At 37.5% G+C, this 15,210-nt stretch overlaps 1 protein-coding gene across 3 annotated transcripts in view; it reads left to right on the top strand.

Annotated features, from left to right (window-relative positions):
* Positions 1-15,210, top strand: part of IL6ST (interleukin 6 cytokine family signal transducer) — a 60,771-nt gene that overhangs the window by 21,497 nt on the left and 24,064 nt on the right. For all 3 annotated transcript variants that reach the window (XM_043887209.1, XM_043887210.1, XM_043887211.1), the window contains 5 exons: positions 5,364-5,669; positions 6,570-6,690; positions 9,453-9,619; positions 10,170-10,324; positions 13,643-13,802. In XM_043887209.1, coding sequence (XP_043743144.1) covers positions 5,364-5,669; positions 6,570-6,690; positions 9,453-9,619; positions 10,170-10,324; positions 13,643-13,802 — 909 coding nt within the window. The remainder of the gene's footprint in view (positions 1-5,363; positions 5,670-6,569; positions 6,691-9,452; positions 9,620-10,169; positions 10,325-13,642; positions 13,803-15,210) is intronic.

Here is a 15,210-nt window from a genome sequence, read left to right on the forward strand (position 1 = left end):
TGCTGGCTGTAGATTGAGGGCTTTTGGGCTCTTGGCTAGAACACGACATGTGGTCTCTCCTTGCGGCCTTGGCTTCCTTACATGTGGCTGGATTCCATGGCAAATGTCGCAAGAGAAAAAGAGAGCTAGTCAGAAGTTGTATTTTTTGATCATCTAGCCTTAGAAGTCATTTAGCACACTCTGTTGGCTAGGGCAGGCATAAGCACTCTTAAAGATCTGAGAGCAAAAGGGAAACATAGACCCTCATTTCTTTGGAGGAGTATTTGTCACTTTGTAAGATGAGCATGTTGAATGGGATACATTTATAAGTATGACCTTCTTTGGAAAGTACAGTCTGCCCCAAGGTTTGCGGGGAGGCACTTCAGCATACTACTATAGCCCCCCTCTCATTGACTTTTTTTAGTCAGTGATTTTTTTATATGTAGGTAATCAATCAAGTGAAAATCTATTAGTTTGAAGTTATGAAATACCTGTTTTTATAGATCAAGAGTAGTCAAAAATCAGCCTAGTAGCCCTGTAAACACGGGTTTCATTTGGCACAGGATGGTTTCAGTGAGCCTGTGTTTCATTTCAAAAACTGGAACATTTGCCTGTTTCTAGTATTTCTTATTCTGTGTGATTAAAAATTGTTATTTAGTCTCTGGCTATATCTCATGTTCTTTAGTACTCTGAAGTATATTCCTAGGTTAAGGTTCCCTCTCATTATTAAAGAGAAAGTCAAACAGGAATGATTTTACCAAGGAACAAAGTAAGATTGGAGGAGTTTTAAGGACTTGCTCATTATCACAAGGTAACTTACTAGCATGTCACAAGATGGAAATTGAAAGGAGTTTGTGCACTAGGACTTGCCATTGACATGAATCAATAATGGCAAGGTCATGTAAATAGGCCACATCATGAGTTTTGAAACAAACATTTTGACTCTGGGCCTTATGAGCTTAATGACAGATATGGAATAAGAAGTTAATTGTTTAGTTTTTAAAAGTAGTTTTTTCCTTTGTGCAGTCTAGCCTGGGACCAAGTTGAGAATTGGAAAAATCTGCCAGATATTTGAGGTTGACTCCATAAAAGTATCTTAGTGTTCTTTATAAAATAAAGGATTGAAGTAAATTCTCTCCACGGTTTTTGTCAGTTTTTTTATTCTCTGATTCTGTACGTCTTTTACCTTAACTGCTAGAACCAGTCACCTCTGAGAGACCTTTCCAGATTCTGTCAGTGTGACTAGATTACTTGTCTCTGGATAGTAGTAGTAATGATGATTTGTTGTTGTTTAGTCTCTAAGTCATATCCGACTCTTCTGCAATGCCAGGGACGGTAGCCCACCAGGCTCTGCTGTCCATGGGATTTCCTGGGCAAGAATACTAGAGTGGGTTGCCATTTCCTTCTCCAGAGGATCTTCCCAACCCAGGGAGCAAACCTGCATCTCCTGCATTGGCAGGTGGATTCTTTACCACTAAGACACCAGGGAAGCCAAGTAATGGTGATAGGCTACCATTTATTGGAGGCCTTGTGAAGACCAGGCATTGTAGTAGGTTCTTTACATAACTAATATCTGATCTCAAGAAACTTTCAAGATAGCCATGATTAACTTCATTTTCCAAGTGAATAAATTGAAGCTGTTAGAACTTCAAATTCCATTGGCAAATGGGATTCACTCAAGAAAGCTGCCTTAAGTTTCTAGACAGTGAGGATAGAGAAGGAGGATGGAATCATGTCAAATATTGAGCATTTTATCTTGATGGTAATAGGTAGTCATTAAATAATTTAAAATAGGGAAATGGCATAATCATTTTTGAACAGTAACTTTGGGAGCTGTATGTTTAAGATAAACGAGAAGGAGGTCATATTGTGATATAATATGATAGCCTGAGGGCCAGCAGCCAAAATAGGGTTGATGAGAAGAGGTTGCTTTACATACTAAGAATGTGGAAACAAAAAGAGCCAGGGAGTGTGGGAGGAGGCTAATTAGAGAGGGAGGACTACAAAGTTATCTGGCCTAGGTGACTAGATGAGAGTGGTGTTGTTCGCAGCAATAGAGAAATAATAAGAAGAAAGAATAAGTTTGGAGGGGACTGTGATACATAGCCTATGCCCCGACCAGGAAGGCTGAAGAAGCTGAAGTTGAACAGTTCTATGAAGACCTACAAGACCTTCTAGAACTAACACCCAAAAAAGATGTCCTTTTCATCATAGGGGACTGGAATGCAAAAGCAGGAAGTCAAGAAATATCTGAAGTAACAGGCAGATTGGGCCTTGCAGTACGGAATGAAGGAGGGCAAAGGCTAACAGAGTTTTGCCGAGAGAACGCCCTGGTCATAGCAAATACCCTCTTCCAACAACACAAGAGAAGACTCTACATATAAACATCACCAGATGGTCAATAGCGAAATCAGATTGATTATATCCTTTGCAGCCAAAGATGGAGAAGTTCTATACCGTCAGCAAAAACAAGACCTGGAGCTACTATGGCTCAGATCATGAGCTCCTTATTGTCAAATTCAGACTTAAATTGAAGAAAGTATGGAACACCACTAGACCCTTCAGGTATGACCTAAATTAAATCCCTTACGATTATACAGTGGAAGTGACAAATAGATTCAGGGGATTAGATCTGACAGACAGAGTACCTGAAGAACTATGAATGGAGGTTCATGACATTGTACAGGAGGCATTAATCAAGACCATCCCCAAGAAAAAGAAATGCAAAAAGGCAAAATGGTTGTCTGAAGAGGCCTTACAAACAGCTATGAAAAGAAGAGAAGTGAAAGGCAAAGGAGAAAAGGAAAGATATACCCATTTGAATGCATAGTTCCAAAGAATAGCAAGGAGAGATAAGAAGGCCTTCCTCAGCGATCAATGCAAAGAAATAGAGGAAAACAATAGAATGAAAAAAAAACTAGCGATTTCTTCTAGAAAATTAGAGATATTAAGGGGGCTTTTCATGCAAAGATGGGCACAATAAAGGACAGAAATGGTAGGGACCTAACAGAAGCAGAAGATATTAAGAATAGGTGGCAGGGACACACAGAAGAACTATACAAAAAAGATCTTCACAACCCAGATAATCATGATGATATGATCACTCACCTAAAGCCAGACATCCTGAAATGTGAAGTCAAGTGGGCCTTAGGACGCATCACTATGAACAAAGCTAGTGGATGTGATGGAATTCCAGTTGAGCTATTTCAGATCCTAAAAGATGATGCTGTAAAAGTGTTGCACTCTGTATGCCAGCAAATTTGGAAAACTCAGCAGTGGCCACAGGACTGGAGAAGGTCCGTTTTCATTCCAATCCCAAAGAAAGGCAATGCCGGAGAATGCTCAAACTACGGCACAATTGGACTCATCTCACATGCTAGCAAAGTAATGCTCAAAATTCTCCAAGCCAGGCTTCACCAGTATGTGACCTGAGAACTTCCAGATGTTCAAGCTGGTTTTAGAAAAGGCAGAGGAACCAGAGATCAGATTGCCAACATCCAATGGATCATCGAAAAAGCAAGAGAGTTTCAGAACATCTATTTCTGCTTTATTGACTATGCCAAAGCCTTTGACTGTGTGAATCACAACAAACTGTGGAAAATTCTTCAAGAAATGGGTATACCAAACCACCTGACCTGCCTCCTGACCAATCTGTATGCAGGTCAAGAAGCAACAGTTAGAACTGGACATGGACACAGACTGGTTCCAAATTGGGAAAGGAGTATGTCAAGGCTGTATATTGTCACCCTGCTTATTTAATTTATATGCAGAGTACATCATGAGAAATGCTGGACTGGAGGAAGCACAAGCTGAAATCAAAATTGCTGGGAGAAAGATCAATAACCTCAGATATGCAGATGACACCACCTTTACTGCAGAAAGTGAAGAGGAACTAAAGAGCCTCTTGATGAAACTGAAAGAGGAGAGTGAAAAAGTTGGCTTAAAGCTCAACATTCAGAAAACTATAATCATGGCATCCAGTCCCATCACTTCAGGGCAAATAGATGGGGAAACAGTGGAAACAGTGACAGACTTTATTTTGGGGGCCTCCAGAATCACTGCAGATGGTGATTGCAGCCATGAAATTAAAAGACACTTGCTCCTTGGAAGAAAAGCTATGACCAACCTAGACAGCTTATTAATAAGCAGAGACATTACTTTGCCAACAAAGATCCATCTAGTCAAAGCTATGGTTTTTCCAGTGGTCGTGCATGGATGTGAGAGTTGGACTATAAAGAAAACTGAGTGCCAAAGAATTGATGCTTTTGAACTGTGGTGTTGGAAAAGACCCTTGAGAGTCCCATGGACTACAAGGATATCCAACCAGTTCATCCAAAAGGAAATCAGTCCTGAATATTCATTGGAAGGAATGATGCTGAAGCTGAAACTCCAGTACTTTGGCCACCTGATGCGAAGAACTGACTCATTTGGAAAGACCCTGATGCTGAGAAAGATTGAAGATGAGAGGAGAAGGGACAACAGAGGATGAGATGGTTGGGTGGCATCACCGACTTGATGGATATGAGTTTGAGTAAACTCCGGGAGTTGGTGATGGAAGCCTGGTATGGTGCAGTCCGTGGGGTTACAAAGAGTCGGACACGACTGAGTGACTAAACTGAACTATGATACATAGAATTTTAGGCATGTTCATTTTAAAGTACTTATGAAGTATCTCAGGTGGATGTCTTATAAGCCACTGAAAACGGGAAGTTAGAGTCAGAAAGAGGGTTTTAGATGTCGTCAACATGGAGTAGGTCATAGGTAAATCGTGTAGTTGCATTTTATTTTTTTATATAATTTGGTTCTTTGTTTTTTAATATGAGATTGTATCCCATATACTTATTGTTAAAACCAATGTATTTGGTCATCTTATTTTACTCATCCTGTTTTTTACTACACCCTTGCTCTTTTTTGTCTGATTTTGACATACGAACAACGTATACTGTCTTTGCATGCCCCCATCTGCACCCTCAACGGCATTCAGGACTGGCGAGAGCAGAGACCACTGCCTGTGTTCTGGTGGGTCTATATAGACACTGGGTGTGAGTTGAGAAACACAATTGGTGGCGGAGCAAATATGAATCACCCTGCAGGCAAACTGTTTCCTAAAGCAAAGTAGATTGTTATAAAAACGGCTGAAATTTGCATAGGTTTTTTTTTTTTTTTCTCTGTAAAATCCAGCTTCATCTGCCACGTAATTGGTATAATTCTTTTCAAATTTAGACATTAAATTCTGGTGATACTAACTTTCACTGTGTTTCTTCTTTTTCTGTGTCTTTAGAGATATTTTAGTGATGATAGAGGAACTGTACTAATATAGAATGTCATTTCGTACCAGGAAATTTCAGTTTATTCTTACATTTTCTGTTATTATTCCTTTCCAGGTGAACTTATAGTTCCATGTGCTCATATCCACCCTGAATCTTCAGTTGTACAAATTGGTTCGAATTTCACGGCAGTTTGTGTGCTAAAGGAAAAATGTATGGATGATTATCATGTGAATGCTGATGACATTTTCTGGAAAATAAACCGTGCTACTGTTTCTCGTGATCAATATACTGTCATAAACAGAACATCATCTAGTGTCACATTTTTAAATATACCTTTAATAAATGTTCTGCTCACTTGCAATATTCGTATGTTTGGACAGATTAATCGGAGTGTTTATGGAATCAGAATCATTTCAGGCTGTAAGTTTTGTTTTACCTTTTTTATTTCAGACTTTGTCATGACTGTTGAATTGCATCTTTAATGTCCATTGTCTTTTGGTCTTTTTGAAATGCAGTAACTGTCAGCTCAGTGAGTTTTGGATTTTTTTTAACGTTTTAAAAAAAAATAAGCTTAGAAGTAGAACTGCACTTGCATTACAAATGTATAAAAGCCTAAAGAGTAACACAAGTTTTATATTTTTCCTGAAAGTCAAGCATCTGTCAACTTTCTAGAAAAATATTTTGACATGAGACACCCACCAAAAATGTTGAGTTGAAATCTGTGACTGTGTTCATAGTAACTTTCAATATCCCTTAGTTGTGGAAAAAATTCAGTGTAAAGCCGCTATCTGAAGAAGGTGAATCAGTACTGGAGAACCCTTTTATATTGAAGTAGACAAATAAATTTATTGTGATCCAAGAATGGATCACCAAATTTGTGGATTATCTAACACCATAATTTTAGCATTTGCTTTCTCTGCAGCAGAGTTTGGGAAGGGAGAGATATAAATGAATCATTTTTGCTTCTAATTACTTGCCTCTTACTAATGTTCAAGTATTAGTTTCTAAAATACACTTGAGAAGTCAGTTGTTGACAATGCTTTCCAGCTATAAATGAAAGTTGACTTTGTCTAGAAAGTTAATTAGAAACATACCTATTAATGACAGGTATGATAGAAAATGTATGTTACTATCTAAAATGTTTGAATTTACATAGAAAAGAAATGAATTTTTTTAGTCACCAGTATTTCGTTATGTCTTTTCTTGGTTTTGTTTTTTTCTGTCTGATTTTGGTTATCTTAAGTGTCTGGAGGAGTATATAAATTGCATGCTTTTTGTGAATATGAAGCTTTTTGAAAATTGCTAATTTTTCCCTTTTAGTGCCTCCTGAAAAACCTGAAAATTTGAGTTGCATTGTGAATGAAGGAAAGAGAATGATGTGTCAGTGGGATCTTGGAAGGGAAACACACCTGGAAACAAACTACACTTTAAAATCTGAATGGCAAGTTATTTTAAATTTGTTGTACATTGAATTTATTAAGTTTGCCTTTGTGGTAGAATTTTTATCTTGTGAGGTAGTATTATTAAATGCAAATTTTAAATGTTTTTTTATTTTAGAACACCTGAAACATGAAAGTAGAAAGAATAGTGTAAGAAATCCTCACGCTCATCACCGAGCATCAATAATTATCAGCTCATTACTAGTCTTACTTTATATAATCCCCACACTCAGATTATTTTAAAGAAATAGACATCATATCATCTCATCCATAAATATTTTAGTACTTTTATGGAAAAGATAAGGACACTTTAAAAAAAATCCAAATATAATTGAAAATACTCTCATATTGTTACATTTTTAATTAGTGTTCAAATTTTCCCAGTTGTCTCATGAATGTATGTATATATTTTGACACTTGTCAAATCAAGATTTAAGTAATCACCATATATTGCTTTTTCATATATCTTGTCTCTCCTAACCATAGGTTCTCCCTTCTTTCTTTGCAGTTCAGCTGTTAAAATAATGGTTATACATTATTTAACACATTCCTTTGTCTGTCCCTTTATTTACTAAAACTTGCCATTAGATCTAGACAGTTAATCAGTTTTTTTTCCCCAAAAAAATAATTCATAGAGGAGTTATATATATTTTCATTAGGAACGACCATATAATGTTTGTTTGTTTTTCTTTTTCTTATATTAAAATTTGAGCAATGGTTTCAGGTATTACAGAATTTCTGTTTGGTTTTTTTTTCAAATATAAAGAAAAGTTGAAAGAATTTTACAGTGAACATTTATACATGCTTGTTACCTAGATTCTACAGTTGACATTTTACTGTACTTGTCTCCATCTACCAACCCATCTCTTTTTAATGAATTTCAGAATGAGTTAGAGACATCCATATACTTCCACCTTAATCACTTGAGCATTTACATCATTAATTAGATTAATGAATCCCTAGCATCTTCCAACGGAGAAGGCAATGGCAACCCACTCCAGTACTCTTGCCTGGAGAATCCCATGGACAGAGGAGCCTGGTAGGCTGCAGTCCATGGGGTCGCTAAGAGTCAGACATGACTGTGCGACTTCACTTTCACTTTTCACTTTCATGCATTGGAGAAGGAAATGGCAACCCACTCCAGTATTCTTGCCTGGAGAATCCCAGGGACAGAGGAGCCTCTTGGGCTGCCATCTATGGGGTCGCACAGAGTCAGACACGACTGACATGACTTAGCAGCAGCAGCAGCAGCATCTTCCAAAGGTAGATACAAGGGATTTTTCTCCTCATTATGAATTCATATTTAAACATTGGATGTCTTGTTATTTATTTATCTGGCTGCGCCAGGTCTTAGTTGTAGCATGCAGGATCTTTGATCTTCATTACATCATTCAGTTTTTTTAGTTGCAACATGCAAACTCTTAAGTTGTGGCATGTGGGATTTAGTTCCCAGATCAGGGGTGGAACCCAGACCACCTGCATTGGGAGCACAGAGTCTTAGCTACTGGACCATTGGGAATTCCTGATTTGATGTGTTTTAGTCCATTACAGTTATTCTTCTTAATACTTAAATTGTCCCATCTTTGGTTAGTGGGAACTTTTCAGTTTTATCCTTTTGACACAACTTCATTAGTTCTTTGATAGCTTCCTGATTTCTAAAGTGACATGATGTTCCAGGTTCATCTTAATATGTTTTCTGCTCCAGACCTAGAATCAACCAATTCCCAAGTAATCATGGTTCCACTTAGTGTGGAATACAATTTAGAGACTGTAGTCTGGGTGTTGGGGAGCTTATTGCTACTGGGTTGTTGTTTTTAGGCTTTTTTAGTGAAAAGAACTAAAAATGTTTTTAAGATAAAATACATCATGAACTCGTACTGGTATTTCCAATTTAAAATCCAGACTATAGGTTTTTAGTTAATTCACCTATCTAACATCTATATCTCCCTTCTTCTAGCTGTTTCATTTTGCTTGTGGTTATTAAGAATTTTCTTCATTGTATAAAGTAATAAATTAATCCACACAAATTTCTAAGACAAAGTATGTTTATAGAAGTCTCTGTTCCCTGTCTCCTTTGTCTTATTTCCCCCCTCCTCCCAAAGGATACCTGTTTTGATTTGGTTTTGATTTATCCTATTTTAAAAAACAGTGTGTGTGTATATATACACACACACATATGCATACATATGCATATATATTCTTAATTGATGCATGATTTAAACATATGTGAGTAAATTTAGTCATATCACTTGAAACTTTCTATGATAATAGAAATTAGAAAGTGGTTGGAAAGAGCTGAGGGAATTTTCTGGAAGGATAGAAATTCTACCCCTGCTCTATCACCTCCTGTCATATTGTGTTTTGAAAAAGCATACTGTGATTAAAGAGACATTGCTGATACCGTAAAGATTCTGTTCAAGGAAAAGAAAGAAACAGCACTGATATCACTAATAAGTTTTGGTTGGAGAAGGGTCATTGGGTTAGAGCATAAGATTCTAAATATGATATTCTTAAAGTAAAATTTTGAAAATAATCTTGTGTTTTAAGATATAGATCAAACTCAGTTTTGAAGAAAAACAGATGAATGTTTAACAAATTTTGTTTCTAGTGTTCAACAGTTTGTTTTAAACTTATTGAAATTAACTTATTTATTCTAAGCTGTGATAATCTGGGTCTCATCAAACTCGATTTTCAAGTAACCTTTTTCACTCTAATTTATTCAAATCTGTTTTTAATGACTGATTTTTACCATTTTTGTATTTAGGGCAACAGAGAAGTTTGAGGATTGTAAAGCAAAACGTGACACCCCCACCTCATGCACTGTTGCTTATCCTTCTGTGTATTTTGTCAACATTGAAGTCTGGGTAGAAGCAGAGAATGCCCTTGGGAAGGTTGCCTCAGATCATATCAATTTTGATCCTATAGATAAAGGTATTTATAAACCTAAATTTGAGAATTTATTAGAATATATGTGTCTTATAAATTTGTTTTGAGTTTAATTAATGTAAAAATAATAAGCATTTATTTTCTTAGTGACTTCTACAAATTAACTTTATCAAGAACATTAAAAATACTTTGGAAAAAGAAAAATATCTGTAATCCAACCACACTGACAGCTGTTTTTACTTTTAATATTATCTCTGATATCTATTCAGATATCAAACATCTTGTAGCATTATAGTCATAGTATATATGCTTCATTTTTATTTTTTTAAATTCCATATGTCATCACTATTTAACTTTTAATATCTGAACCTGAAAATATTAACAAATGTAATAAATTGACAAGGAAAAGAACTAGAATTTCTTTAGGAACCTTTTCCTTCCATTATAGTAGTATGGTATAGCATTTTTTTAGACAAATTTGTTCATTTGGTGAGAATAAATGCATATTGTGAAATAAAATATAGAGTATATTGGACTTTGTAAGAAGTTGTAAAAGTAAACCATGGTAAACATTAGGATCTTTTTTATTTTTCAGTGAAGCTCAATCCACCACATATTTTATCAGTCAACAACTCAAAGGAACTGTCTAGTATTTTAAAATTGACATGGACTGACTCACCTTTTAAGAGTTTTATAACTCTGAAATATGACATTCAATATAGGACCAAAGATGCCTCAACTTGGAACCAGGTAAATTGAAAGTTACTGTTTATTCAAGTAGTCTTTTCTTTAACCCACTAACCTAAAAGTCTCAGTCATTTTCTGAATGTCTTAAATTTCTGGTTATGTGAAGTAGTTTGCTTGACACTTCTAGATCTGTATTTCAAGCAAGGACCAACAGGAAGACATCCAGATAGATAATACAATTTTGCTCAGCACAGTAGATTTTAAGTGAAATATGGAAGTGATGCAGAATGAGAAGGAATAGCATTTTTGGTGAGAGGTGAAATGACCACAGATAACAGGAAGCAGATTAGGTAGAGGAGTAAGAATGAAGAGGTTATATGGGTAAGGTAGAGCAGGCATTAACAAACTACATCTGTAGGCCAAATTCAGCCTCTCATCTGTTTTTGTAAATAAAGTGTTATTGGAACACAGCCACAAACGTTTGTTTACATGTTCTTTCTGATGATTTTTATGCTACATAGAAAGAGTTGAATAACTGCAACAGAGACCATCTGGCCCACAGCCTAAAGTATTTACAGTCCAGCCCTTTATAGAAAGATTGCCAGCCCATGAAACAGAGGGATTATAAGATTGAAAAATAAAAGGACTGTATACCCAAAGTTACAATAAACTGTGGAAAATTCTTAGAGATGGGAGTATCTTACCTGCCTCCTGAGAAACCTATATGCAGATCAAGAAGCAGCAGTTAGAACCGAACACAGAACAATGGACTGGTTCAAAATTGGGAAAGGACCATGTCAAGGCTATATATTGTCACCCTTCTTATTTAACTTATATGCAGAGTACATCATGTGAGCTTCCCTGGTGGCTCAGATGGCGAAGAATCTGCTTGCAACACAGCAAACTCAGGTTCAGTCCCTGGGTCGGGAAGATCCCCTGGAGAAGGGAATGGCAACCCACTCCAGTGTTTTTGCCTGGAGAATTCCATGGACAGAAGAGCCTGATAGGCTACAGTCCGTGAAGTTGCAAAGTTGGACATGACTGAGCAACTAACACTTTACTTTTAACTTTCTTTCACATCATGTGAAATGTTGCACTGGGTGAGTCACCAACTGAAATCAAGATTGCTGGAGAAATATCAACAACCTCAGATATGTAGATAATACCACCCTAATGGCAGAAATTGAAGAGGAACTTAAGAGCCTGTTGATGAAGGTGAAAAAGAAGAGTGAACAAGCTGGCTTAAAACTCAGCATTCAAAAACCTAAGATTATGGCATCTGGTCACATCACTTCATGGCAGATAGACAGGGAAAAAATGGAAACAGTAGTAGATTTTATTTTCTTGGGCTCCAAAATCACTGTGGATGGTGACTGCAGCCATGAAATTAAAAGACACTTGCTCTTTGGAAGAAAAGCTATCACAAACCTAGACAGTGTATTAAAAAGCAGAGACATCATTTTGCTAACAAAGGTCCATCTAGTCAAAGCTATAGTTTTTCCACTAGTCACATACAGATGTGAGAGTTGGACCATAACAGAAGGCTGAGCACCAAAGTATTGATCCTTTCAAACTGTGGTGCTGGAGAAGACTCTTGAGAGTCCTTTGAACTGCAGGGAGATCAAACCAGTCAATCCTAAAGGAAATCAACCCTGAATATTCATTGGAAGGACTGATGCTAAAGCTGAAGTGTCAATATTTTGGCCACCTGATGTGAAGAGCCAACTCACTGGAAAAGACCCTGATGCTAGGAAAGATTGAGAGCAGGAGGAGAAGGCGGTTACAGAGGATGAGATGGTTGGATGGCATCATTGACTTAGTGGACATGAGTTTGAGCAAACTTTGAGAAATAGTGAAGGACAGGGAAGCCTGGCGTGCTGCAGCCCATGGGGTTGCAAAGAGTCAGATCCGACTTAGTGACTGAATACCACCACCACCATCCAAAGATGATGTTATAAGCAGAAGAAATACTAGGAGCTTTTAATTTAAAAGGCCAACATCATAGCATTGAGATCTGCATACTACTCTTCTGTTGTAACTCGGTTTACCATTAACAGTATGCCTTTGCTTTGTTTCTCTGGTTGCAATAATGAGTTCCGAAGGGAATTGAGCCCGTGACTTTCCTGCTTCTGTCCTCCATTCCACATGGACTCAGAATACAATCAGAAAAAGCAGCAAACTAAAGTGGATTAATGCTTCATGTTGTACGTGAGGATTGTACAGAGAAGATACCTACTAGAAGTTCTTCAAAATTTTTTCAATACCATAGAATCTTAATTCACTTATAGAAAAAAGACTGACACATTTTGTATTCAATATTGAGATCTCAGAGTGGTAGAAAGAACCTGTTATTTGTCTATGTTTGAAGTGAAGTGAAGAGAAGTCGCCCAGTTGTTGCGACTCCTTGGACTGGGGCCTGCCAGGATCCTCCATCCATGAAATACTCCAGGCAAGGATACTGGAGTTGGTTGCCATTTCCTTCTCCAGGGGATCCTCCTGACCTAGGAATAGAACCTGGGTCTCCTACATTGTAGGCAAACGCTTTACTGCCTGAGCCACCAGGGAAGTCACTAAATCTATGTTTAGTCTACTCTCTTTTTTTCTGAAAACCAAGTTTATCTACAAAGATAGTTTTTGTTTTTCGTAATTGGGCTGGATATCTTCCTTTTGCCCATCTAGATTTATATTCTACCCTTCTCCACCTACTCTTGGTCTTGGTATGCAGACCTGTATGGATTTTATCTGTTGGTTCTCTAGTTTCCTAGTAAGTTGCTAGTTAATGGGTAGAGGGGTCTTGGCAAGAGGGAGGAGAGAGAGAAGTGAGATCAGCATATTTTTTTGCGCTGCTTCCTCCCTAGAGCTCTCCTGTCTCAACCTAAAGTCACTACTGCGCTCAAGTTAACCCTTTGTGACCCTGTTCTTCCAGGTTCTGGTGCCACCCCTCTTCCCTTTGATTCTAGAGGTGGTAACACCACTAAGCTCCAGAGTACTGCCTATACTACCTAGTAAGGTTTCTTACACTCTGCTCATATTTCCTTTAGTAAACCCTTCTTGAATTAAATTTTAATTGGAATTTCTCTTTTTCCTATTAAGACCATGAGTGTTATAGGAGCATAGAAGAAAGAAATAAAGGATGAAAAGAAATAAAGGATGAAAAGATTAATAATAGTTGTTTCCATATTTCCCAAACCTATTAACTTTTACTAATTTTGACTGCTTTTTTCACTTGAATTTATTTCTCTGCAGAGCTTGAGTCAAATTAGTTTTTTTTCATTAGTTATTAGGCTTGTTTCATTAATTAGCTTCTAAATATTAGGCAGTTTAGAAGATCTGTAATAAATACCTCTGTACTTTTTGTTGGTCAATTTGCTTTGTTTTCAGGTTCCTCCTGAAGATACATCATCTACCCGATCTTCATTCACTGTTCAGGACCTTAAACCTTTTACAGAATATGTGTTTAGGATTCGTTGTATGAAGGAAGATGGTAAAGGATTTTGGAGTGACTGGAGTGAAGAAGCAAGTGGTATCACATATGAAGATAGTAAGTAGATAAATACATGAAGAAAAAAAATTTGAATTTTGACTATAAATTTTACCTGCTTTTAATAATATAGACTTCATTGCATCTTTTGTGGCCATTTTATTCAAACTGTTATTTTACACTTTTTAAAGGATCTCAAGATGTAAAATTTAATATACATTATTGATAGTACAAATCTATTTAATACCTAATTAAAGGAAATTGTGGAATGGTGTCTTAGATACGAAGAGAAAACCATTAATAGTTGGTAAATCCAGGACATTTTATTAAAGGAGAGTAGTCTAGAAATATATCTTAACTGGAGGATCATATCCTGAATCTTTAAAATCATACTACCTACCAAAATATGCATTAGACTTTCACTATCATAAAGATAGCTGTAGTGTAGCTTTTATTCATTTTTTTATCAGTACTTAATAAGCCCCTGAAAAAGCATTTTTGTGTTTTGATTGGTTGGTTTATTTTCATTTTCCCTTTGTTTTTCATGATAATACAGTGCATATAGCGTAGAATCCAAAAGGCATAAAAGGATACACGATATAAAGTAAGATTCCTTCCCCCAAAGCATCTGATGTTACTAATTTCATCTATAACCATCAAGAAATAATCCTATGGAGGGGGGAAGACAAGATGGCAAAGGAGTAGTGGACATGGAGTACATCTCCACAAATGTTTCAGGAATGCATCTTCAGATACAGATCTTTCAGAATACCAGCTGAGAGCAGGCAGGAGTCCCTGACCCCTGGAAAGGAATATATATAGATCCACATAAAACTTGGTAGGACGAAGGAAGGAAGTGAAAAAGAGGAGAGTGAGCAGGACTGGACCCATACATGGAGGGTGAGGGAACTGAAGCAGGGGTCAGATCACCACACTGGGGCATTGTTTGGGATGCAGGGAAGCATTTGAGGCTGTTAGAGAGTGCAGCAATTGATCTGTGACAGTCTGAATGGAGTGAGAACCCCACAGATGATCCTTGCCGCATCCATATGTATCCCAGACAGGAATGCAAGTCCTCTAGAATGCATGGTGGCTGGGAGCTGGAATGTAGGGATTGAGGAGCAATCCCAGGGTGAGGTCTGCTGTTGACTGCAGGGAGATGGCCCCCAGGGACGTGAGGGAGGAGATCTCAGAGGGGAATGACTCTGGAGGAAAGTCGGGTAGTCATGGAGGTAGGGTGATACTGCTGAGTCACATGCAGGGGGATGGAGCCATCACTGTAGTCTGTCTCTCCCCACATGCCAGCTGATCAGCAGAGAAAGAACCCAGAGAAGGAGGCCCTTCGAGTGCACTGAGCAAGAGAAGCACCCAGCCAGCTTCCCTGGTGACTCAGACAGTAAAGTGTCTGCCTGTCGTGCTGGAGGCCCGGGTTCAATTCCTGGGTTGGGAAGGTTCCCTGAAGAAGGGA

The sequence above is a fragment of the Cervus elaphus genome, chromosome 25 (assembly GCF_910594005.1).
Source record: "Cervus elaphus chromosome 25, mCerEla1.1, whole genome shotgun sequence".
NCBI lineage: Eukaryota > Metazoa > Chordata > Mammalia > Artiodactyla > Cervidae > Cervus > Cervus elaphus.